Source organism: Lissotriton vulgaris, chromosome 4_1 (genome assembly GCF_964263255.1).
Source record: "Lissotriton vulgaris chromosome 4_1, aLisVul1.2, whole genome shotgun sequence".
Taxonomy (NCBI): Eukaryota; Metazoa; Chordata; class Amphibia; order Caudata; family Salamandridae; genus Lissotriton; species Lissotriton vulgaris.
Window position 1 is genome coordinate 322,289,118 of NC_141691.1, and position 10,862 is coordinate 322,299,979.

General features: G+C 42.2%; 1 protein-coding gene across 2 annotated transcripts in view; it reads right to left on the reverse strand.

Annotated features, from left to right (window-relative positions):
• The window catches only part of LOC147718704 (integrator complex subunit 6-like), a 340,537-nt gene extending 331,005 nt beyond the window's left edge, over positions 1-9,532 (reverse strand). For both annotated transcript variants that reach the window (XM_086918674.1, XM_086918675.1), the window contains exons 1-2: positions 9,278-9,532; positions 9,112-9,189 (exon numbers count right to left, since the gene is read on the reverse strand). In XM_086918674.1, coding sequence (XP_086774800.1) covers positions 9,112-9,189; positions 9,278-9,388 — 189 coding nt within the window. In that variant the 5' untranslated portion in view covers positions 9,389-9,532. The remainder of the gene's footprint in view (positions 1-9,111; positions 9,190-9,277) is intronic.
• Positions 9,533-10,862: the final 1,330 nt, after the last annotated feature.

The window sequence follows — 10,862 nt, forward strand, 5'->3', positions numbered from 1 at the left end:
CACTTCCCCCAGCACGACCCTACATTAAACAACCACCACAACTCTACACTACACTAACACAACACTACACATCAAATCGCCAGTCTTCGCCATCTGTTCCCTAGCTCGGTGCCGGCAGCACCTCCCCTCTGTCTCCCCGCACACAGCCTTGCTCGCATTTCTCCTCCCCCTCCCCAGCCGCCAGCACCTCCCTTCTCTCTCCCTGCAGTTTCACGGCCACCAGGCTTGCATTTCTCCTCCCCCTCCCCAGCCGCCAGCACCTCCCCTCTCTCTCCCTGCAGTTTCACGGCCGCCAGGCCGTGTCTCCCTTTATTTTACTTTTCTTGGTATACCAGCGGGCACGTCTTATGTTTTATTGCTTCCAGACTAGCACAGCGATTAATAAATGCAGTTTGTTTGCTGGACTGTTGCACACATGCTATGTGGGATATGGCCAGTGAGATCTTGGGCGCAGTTTAGAAATATCTTAAGCCCTCTTTGGCCCAGACGATACATGATGGCCAATGCGGCTGAATAAATTATCTGCGCAGGTCTGGATTGTATGTGGAGAGCAGTGTTGTTTGTCGGCATACGTGGAGGCATTCCACAGGATTCTCCAGAAACGTGCAGGCCCTCAAGGATATGCCTTTGATGGGTCCCCAGCTTGGCGCCTCCGCTACTGCTCTCTCCTTGCTGCTCCTCCCCTAATTATTCACGGCCGGCCGGCCGTACTTTCACTTTCACGGCCGCAGGCCGTGTCTCGTTTTATTTATTTTTTGCTTGTTTTTCTTGTTTCCCTTATGGTGCTTGTGGCCCGACACAACTTGACACATTTACAGCCATGTTTATTTCAGTGTGCATAGGAGAGGAAGGGGAAGCTTTCCCCAACAGCTGAGGTACTGTACTGACTTTGTTAGGTGCCTAGAGTGAATTAAGTGTTGTAAATATTTAAACAAATTACAATAATTAGCCAGCATGAAATGTGTTCACATGTCGCATGGCAGTGCATTTTCTCAAAACTAAACGTTTGTATTTACAAGCCTGTTTCTTTTTATAGTCATGTAAATACAACACATATTACATTACAAATGGTATAGGTGTCATGTTTGCGAAAAGTTAAAACTATTGGCATTGTAAATGACAAAGCTATTAATTTTGCTAATTTCAAGACCAACACATAAAAAAATTGTCATTTACAAAACCAACAGCTCCAACTTTTCTAATGCGAGACCTATTGCATTTCCAATGCTTGTTTTTAAAGATCGTATTGTTGTATGCCAAATGAGGTTACATAGCATGATAGTAGTCAGGTATGTAGCAACAGATTCCATTGTACAGGTACAGAAGAACAATGCTAGGCTACATACAATTATGAAGAGTAAGGACACAAATTTTGTTTTTTTCTGCAAGAAACTGACCCATAATAAACTTTCCCTTCTCATCCCCCTTCCCAGTCATCACTGCATTCACAATTAGTGTAGGGAAGCCGAGTAATGAACCCTTTAGTGCTTAAAAGAAAGTGATCGACTGGGGGAAATCGTGTCAGTGTGTTGGAGATAAGACGCACTTAGACCACTGCCTTGTGTAGTTGCCTAGATGTGGCAAGAACAAGTACATAGAAACCGAAAGTGTGGTGTCAGGGTGGATTACAGGGGAGAGTATAATTCTAGGAGCAGCCTTTAACCCCTTCGATGCTGGTGACAAAACCAGCTCGTCATGGGCGTTACCTGCGCTACGCGCATGACGAGCTGGCTTTGTCACGTAACGCGGGTTTTTTGAATTTTCAGCGCGCAGCGGGAAAACCCGCTAGCGCGCGTGCGGTTAAAACGCTCCACCAAAATTTCTGATGCAATTAAAAAAAAAATTCAGACCGACTTGCTCCTCCCTGGTAAAAGGGGCGCTCAATCAAAACCAAGAGAGGAGACCTTGGTCCGACTTACGATAGGAGGAAGTGAACCCTTCCAGTGTAGTGTAATATTGTGTTTTGCTAGAGGAAGATTTGAGACTTCCTGCAGACTCGATACGATTACCGCATTGAGAGTAATATTGAAAAGGCAAATATAGTATAGGAGTATTCATCAGCTACGCACTGTCATAGTGCATATATAGTATCAGCATGATAACTCTATGACATATGAGGGTAAAATAGAACAATTTAGTTAATGGGAACATCTTTACCACAAATTCCCTCTCTCTATCAATAGTGCCAGGAGTACCCTGTCAACATATGAAAGCTGCTTTCAACACAAGCCAATTGAAAAAGCTCGTGTGATATTGAGTTGCCAGTGATTAAAATCTGGGTAAGTGCGTATGAAAGAATCCCCTAGGATCTTTGGGAATCACCCCTTGAAAAACAATATAGTAATTTATCTCTACTTATCTACAGTTTAACAGAAAACCCATATCGGTGGCTCCTACTACCAGAGCGTGACCCTGTCTATTGAAAGTACAAGGTAGATACATTATATACAAATTCTCTGCTTCATCACTCTTAAACGCTTTGTAAATCAAAGGAAATAATACATTGACGTGGGCCCTATTGTCATTCACCTACAGGCATTATAACTGCCCAAGCTATATCCGAATCCCTGAAAATATGCAGTACAGCTAAGACCCGGAAATTGCATCCGGGCGGCTAGTCCTCCATGATTTATCTGGATGACAGTTTTCCAATTCAGGTAATCAATGCCATTTTTATTAACCACCTACTAGGTGATAACAGAGTACCAACATCTCTCTGTAAGCATATGCTGATAATTGTTAATGGTGACCATTGCAGAAGCTGGTATGTTTTGACAATACCAATAATATTACCAACAACTGGGTTTTTACTAGTGCCAACTGCTAAATAGTCGTAGTATGTTCTGCATCTCTAGATAACAGGAATTGTTTTAGGTTAATGTGTTTGTTTCAAAAAACGATCTGTAAACACAAAATTGTAATTGTGTGTTTCTTTTTAGAACTTGGTCCTGAAGAAGGTTTTAATTGTTTCTCCAAAACCAAAACGCCGCGTCGACCCCCGTTCTTGTGAACATTTTAACTTTATAATGTATAAATTGTTTGTTTTTTGCTTATAGCTACGATTTTGGATGTTTTTAATTGTGATACTGTATGATTTTTTAATTAATTGTTATTGCTGTGATTTTCTTGTGATTCTGAAATAAACATACAAATGTTATATTTTTCTAAAAACAATTTTCCTGTTTTCTCTAATTCTGACCAAAGATTGGTAATGTGTGTGCCTTATAGGTATTAATGGTATCTGATAGTTTTTCTACAACGGTTGGCCAATGTTAAACTGAATAAGGTGTGCAAGACGTTTGGTAATACATTATTGTGCGATTGGTATTGGTAAAAAAACAAGATTCTGGGCACCTACAATATAACTTTAACCACCTTTGAGGGTTACCAGTGGGACTTCCCTGTTTCTCAACTTTTCTCCCCTGTCCCAGACCTAACAGATAAGGGGGCCTCCTTTATTTTCTTCATTGCTAGAGGAAGAGCCAGGTCGAGTAACTTAGTGGAGGGTTTCTGAACTTAGGTGGTGGAGGGGACACCCAATTGGACTACTGTTTGGGAATTCGTTAGTGCACAACGCTTCATGTTCAACAGCTCCTCAGATCTGTTGACTGGGTGTGAGTGTTTGATTGGTTCGGATGCTCCGTCCATCACCACCGTCTTTTGTACCGCTTTGTTCGCCATAAGTTGGTAGGGTATGCTCAGACGTGAGTCCCTTGCTCACTTTGCCACTGGATTCAAGCAAGCCAGGCTGAAGACGGGTGTAATGCCAGAAACCGGTCCTAGGAAGCTTGAATCCGGTCCAGGGAAGGCATGGCTTGGCGGTTCGGGCTGGACTGTTCCCATGAGGCACAGGGTCAGACTGATTTGCATATGGCCATGTCTGAACTGGGGTGGCAGAGTGGGCTAAAGAACGGTGATGGATTAAACCCAGATCTGTTGACTGGGTGTGAGTGTTTGATTGGTTCAGATGCTCCGTCCATCACCACCCCCTTTTGTACCGCAACAGCTCCTCAAGACACTCTGCCAGTATGAAAAGAGTGTGCGGCAAGACCAAATCATATGAAGCATATCAGCATCTAACTGCATAAAGTGAGGACATGCAGCTGCAGCTCCCGGTATATTTTGTTAATTCAGCAGGTGTAAGGTAGGCTAAATTCAGAAAATTAAATTGAACATTCTTAAAATGGTAGTGGCTGGATTATCTGTGAGGATATTCCAATATTTTAGCCCAGTCTGCATCATGTAAAGGGTTTGCCATTTCATTCTCCCAGTTAGTATGGAGAGAAGCCCTGGGTTGGTTGTCATGTTGCAGGAAAGCTCTGTACACTCACCTTTTATCAGTTTACAACTAGTCCATTTGGTGTACAGCAACTGGTGCGCCTTGTGTGGGTTTGATGCTAGGTGGCGGACATGAAATAGGAGATCTAATGAGTTTTTAAGGTGTTCTTAAGTAAGGAAGTGACCCAGTGGAAATTGTAGTCTCCATAAGGGATTGGAAATCTAGTATCTTGCAGTCAAAAACAAATCCTCCAATTTTGAATGGCCTGCAGCATGCCATTGACAGAGTTGGCTTGTGCGAAGCTGTTCTGTGCGAGCCGAGATATGTGGCTCGAATCTCTAGTCCAGGCAGCCTGAAAATATCTATGCAGGAGAGATGTGTTCAATTTATAGGTAAGAGGGGATCATCTGCACATCATTTGGTAAGAAAAGAAATGACCACGTTTTTGTGAAGGAGAGCACAAAATTGTTAGAGGGTACTCAGACATGACGATCTTGCAGTGTTAACAAATAATCCACAACAAACTCTTCCTATTCTAATTCAGATGGCTAAACTGTTTGGTGAAGAGTCAGGCTATCTTCTAAATGAAACAAAAACGCAGGTTATTTGCTCTAAAAATATAGCCAAAACTGACTATAGATTCGTCGACTCTGCCGTATATTTAGGGGTTAAATTAAGGCCAATGTTGAGAAAATTGTAAGTGAGAATTATCTGCCACTTATTAAGGATATTGAGAAGGAATTAAAAAGAATAGATGTGCTACACCTCTCATTAATAGGAAGGGTAAATGCAGTTAAAATGTCTATGTTCCCTAGAGTTCTCTACTTATTTCGGGCTATCCCTTTAGCAATAGAGGACAGGATCATGAAACATCTTGAATCTATGTTTATCAGATTTGTATGGCAATATGGAAGGGTAAGGTGATCTACAAACTTAATGGCACTGCCCAGAGAAAGGGGTGGGATGGGATTGCCGAATCTACAGTTATATCATTGGGCCTGCTTGCTAACCCAAATGACTACTCTATTTCAATCTACATCTGTACCTGATATAACACCTGGGTTTGTAGATCAACAATGTCCGCCCCAGATATATAGGCTGTTATTGGGTGAAAAGACTGTAAATGTATTTCAGTGTGGATTGTAACGAAGCTTCTATAAAAAAACAAGATTGAAGACACTGATTGGCGCATGGAAGGTTTGGAAAGCAATTATGAAAATGTTTAATATCCCGAAAATCAACTCCTTTTTGCAACTGTATAATTCATCTCTCTTTCCTCAACTAAAAAATGATAATAATTTGCTGATGTGGAAAAGGCTGGGGCTTAGATCCTTGGGAGATTTAATGGAAGAAGGTGAAATTCTGGGGTTCGAAATGCTGCAGGAAAGATTTGGTATTCCAGACAGTCAATGGCTGGTGTATGGTCAAGTTACCAGGGCAATTAAGGCAGTCAGGCCACAGACTTCACATACAGCGGATTTTCCACTGATTGAGTTATTAAATAGAGGCTGTAGGAAGATTAAGATATTATATAATTGCTTATTGGACCAAATCCCGGATGATATTGAGAAGGTTGAGTCTAACTGGGCGAAAAAAATTAGGAGATTCTGATGTCGATCTGGATCTTGCGCTTGTATTGAATAAAAAAATATTCCGGGCCTCAAACCTTCGCGCACAACACTACAAGACTATTTTTAATCTTTACCATACACCCGCGAAGATATTCGCCTGGGGTCTAAGCGAGAATGATAATTGTCCCAGATGTAATGAAAGTCATGCTGACATTATACATATGTTTTCTTCCTGCAATCAGTTGGAAATGTTAAAAAAGAAATAATTAAATTTATGGAGGGGCTGCTAGGTCAGTCCATCGACCTATCCCCTACCTTAATTTTACTGGGTACAGACTCTAAGTTGTGTTTAAGCGAGGCGGAAAGAGATCTAATGTTTTTATCTGTTGCAGTACTTAGAATTTTAATTTCTGCGGCGTGGAAAGATACGAACCCTCCATCCTTTCAGATGTGGCTCTCGAGATTTCTAGGAATTCATAACATAGAATACTGCCTCTATGAATATAAAGGCATGAGGCAGCGTAAGGAGGGTATGCGCCTATGGGCTCCTGTAACTAATTGGAGAATAGATAGAAATGGATAAAAAAAATTGTTCGTCTCCAATTAATTGAAACTGATTTCTAACCCTATTTATCTATTTATTTTTCTCGTTCCCGCTAACAAGATGTAATTAAAAATGTATGTAAATATATCAAATATTAATCAAATTCTTATCATGTATGTAATAATTGCTGAAATTTGTCCATCTATGTACCATCTTTATCAAAAATAAAAAATAAAAATAAAAAAGAGGGTACTCAGACATGTGGGAACTACTGCTGCAAAGAAATCACTGTTGAGATCTTGCAAGAGAAAGTGAAAGGAAATAATGCAAGATGTTTTCCTGGTCGGAGCTCACTTTCAAAGTGGAGAAAGGCAACCACACATAAGTATGTGGTTATGTTATGAAGTTATTAAACGGTATGACAAGTTGCTTCATAAATGTTTGGAAGTCAGGAAAGGAATAAATCTTGACATGCTAAATAATTTTCTTTGTGCGAGTCTGAAAAGGTGTGTTTTGAGTATCTGACGTGCAAGTAGAATGGGACATCATCTTGGAAAACTACAACTAGTTCATCAGGTTATATTTTTCCATTGGATACTGGTCCTTTTCATTTAGCTACCACCATTGTGACTGCAGAACAACCAATACCTCAATTCAAAACTATGGATCAGCACAGTTTCTTGTTCAATAACTTGTGATAGAAACACTGGCAAGATGTCCGACAGGTGAGGAGCTCCGCGCCAGGGACTGCCTTTTTGGATAAATCCTCTCAAATCCACTCCCCTCCTTGAGTTGACCCTTATACATATTCACCTGGGTTTCCTTGGATGGCGATCCCTCGATCTTCTTACGAGATCGAATTCAAAACCGGCGTCTGCAACTTTTGATGAAATTTCTACATAGTCGGACTGGCCGCTGTGGCACCGTCCTCCCAGCCCTCCATCTGACCTCCGAGGTTCGGCCTATGGCTATGCCAATTTCTGCGCAGCTGATGCCTGTTGCTCTTCTGGTGCTTGGCGGGGTCTCCGTCGATCGTAGATCCATTTCAACGTGGCCGATGCCCAGCTGGGCTGCCCTGGTGGCTGTTGAGGAGATGGGCTGCGCGGGTACTGCTTTGCTGCTGCCCGGAGCAATCATGCTTGTTTTTCTTCCTATGCGATTGCTTGTGGGCGCGCACTCCTGACCCCGCGGCTGCCTTCCCCCCTTTCATTCAGGGCTGCTGCCAGGCTTCTGAGCCGGCCTCTCCTTCCAGCATGGCATGTTGAGCGGATGCACTGCTGCTCTGTGGCCCCAAGTGTCTTAGCCTGTGGGGACCTGGGGCTGACCGGCATTTTCCAACCTTCCTCCCGCCTGTTCGTGAGGCCGCCTCCCCCATACAATCCTGCTCCATGGGGTTGGTTTTTCCATTGTGGCTTTTCCGATTGGTTTCTCACCAAACAGTAACACCGCCATTTTGTAGTGTTGTTGTTGTGGTCTTTAACCTAGACCCTCCATCTTGATGGACTTACTGGACAATGCGTGATCCTGGACTGCGCCTTTACCCCCGCCCCCCCCAAACCCTTTCCTTTTCCAAAATGATTTTATTGTAAATTCTGAACCCAACTTTGGTCTTTTTGGTTGCGGGTCCCCAACCGGTTTTGCTGACATTAACCCCCACTTTTGGTTTCCCTTTAAGTTTTTTTTTCACCCTTACCTGTTCCTCCAGCTCCATTCATCATTCCGAACCTTTTACTTTCCCCCGCTACCCAGCTCTTTACCCCACCTTTCTTGTGGCATGAAATTGTATAATGTTTTTTATGTTCCTATGTAATAGTAAATTTACTATTTGTATATATAGAACTCTAACCACTAGTATATGTAGTACACCTTTGTACTTACTACCATTCCTATGTGTTTTTAGAGTTTATACCTATTCCTTGGGTGATTTTACAACTTGTACATTTGCAATTTTTCCATGTTTATATCTCTTCCTTGAGTGACTTTAGAACTTGTACATTTGCATTTTTTTCTGTTTGTATCTGTTATGTAACTCATGTAATCAAAAGTCCTTATGTAACGCAGCTGGTTCTTTTGTAAAGAGTTCTGACACCTTCGGGTAATGTTCGCGCTATATAAAATCGCATTAAATAAATAAATAAATAAAATGTCACTCAAAGTGTCACTCATAAGAGAGGCCAATGTCTCACACAGACCTACTACAAACATTGTAATGGCACACATATTCATAATGAAACATAATGACATTTAGGCAGCTATTTAGGAGTCTTGTTTCAAGGGCTGTATGTCAGTAGGGTGCTTGGGTGCCGCTCTCCGTAACCAAGTTCCGGTAACTCACTCTAGCCCAATAGTAACCCCAAACAACCAGAATCGAAAACCTTTAAGACCCCGAAACAAGACCGCCACCATGGAAAGAAAAAAAACAGACGCACCGCCCATAGGAGAAGGCCAATCCGCACACAGTGGAATGCGCTGACGTCGCCAGCAGTATATTAAAGCACACCCCGCCCATCTTACTTTTATCTCCGCCTCTGTTTCAGACGTACAAAAGTAAAGAAATCCGCCATATTGTAAAACAGGATGAGCAACGTCGGAAGGTGGTAGAGTATACGGTTTGCTCCGCCGACAGAAAACAAAACAGGGCGGAGGAACGCGTTATCTGACCGCTCCCGTAAGCGGAAAACATGAAGTGAAATAAAAATAATTAGTATTTTATTTACCTTAATGCCGTATGGCGCGTCGTCAAACGTAACTAGCATGTACCTGTCTCCCCGACTAGATGGGTCCCGGGCACGCAGCTGGCGGAAAAAACGTAAACGCGGTTAGTTTGATACGAGTATCCAGGAGAGGTCATTCGCTCAAATATTATTTTTAAAAACGGTTTACCTTCATAAAAATCTCTACCGCGCCTTTGGCAATGTCCAAATAAGACGTTCCTAAATAAGTCCGCTGGTTCATAGAGGCGGACGTGTCTATGAGGAAAAGTATAATAGGCATTTCAATACCATGCTATGAAAATAAAGGGTATTTAATGCGGTCCTTCCAATTTCCAGGAAGCTGCCGTGGAAGTATTGCGCGATACTCCCTCCCCTTGGTGATCCCCTCACTTCTCCGTCTCAGCGCCGTTGACTCTGTCTAATCACGGAGCCTTCCCTTAAAGTGTGCTGGATATAACCTAACAGAGAAGTTCGTTTTCCCTCAGCCCAGCTCCCCGCCCGCGCTGGGACGGGCCGCGTGACTCGCTGCTGCGCTATTGGCTCGTGACCAGAGCTTGTATTTCCATATTCATGTAGCTTCATGATGAATGTGCAAATCATGCCAACTCAGATCTTGAGAGCATCTGAACCCGAAGAGTCGGAATACATCCGCTAGGGAGCTTCCATAAAAGAAGCTTTCGGGAATTGTGCTTTTCCTGTTACTAGTACTTAAGTGTAGGAACCATGTATTGTATTTTGGTTCCACAAAGCACCCGTCGACATGATTTAAGAAAAGTGTGGTAATTGTGGGAAGCATTTGTGTGACGGGGTCAGGCGTGGCCAAACTGAACAAAACAACCCGTAACTATTTTGCTCAAGGGCGCAACTAGACACAAACTTCGGGCGGGGAGGCTGTAATACTTCGAGCCATGGGAGCATAGCCCTCTTCAGAACTTAAGTGAAAATGACTTGTAGGAGCCCCTTTCACTCTTATGGCACACTGCTTTATAAGGGTGGCCGTTTCTTGGGAATATTTGGTCAATGTGTCACCAAGGACCACTAACATTGGTGTGAGTTCCCTGATGTACAACACGTAAAAGGCAATAACATTTAACGTTTAAAAAAAAAATAACATTGGTGTGAGTTATACATTCTTTACAGAGGTTAAGTGTTTTCCCGAAGGAGTTGTAAACGAATGGATGGAAAATGCTGTATTTTTATATACATGGGACCAGCAGAATGATCAGTATTTGAAATTTGAGGTTCTTGGGTCAGGGACAATCATCAGTGAATTATTAAATACACTGAGTAAGTTGCATTGTTTTCAACCTACAAAAACAACTTTTATAAGAGACATTGGCATCCACCTCAAAATAAAATTTTGAAAATCGATAGCAAATAGTGCAGGATACGAACATTCCTTTAAATATTTTTATTATCTAACTGCATTTGACAGCAGAGAATACCTTTCAATTGTTTGCAGGGTTGGATGTTAATACAGGAGAAAAACTCTCTTGCTGTCAAGAGTAAGGGTCCTTTACATCCATGTTCTATACCACAGACTGCTGAATCTGTGCTCTATGGTGCTACATGAAAACCCTTATGTCAATCTCCCATCAAATATTTGTGGTTTTGATTTCACTTGGTCACTACCACAGCCTGAACTATAACCGACATTTGGAAATATTTTGCTACAAGTGGCACAAGAATCAGAAAATGGCCAGATGTTTTTAAAACTCTGAATGCAGGAAGGAATGTTCTGAAACCCAAATTCT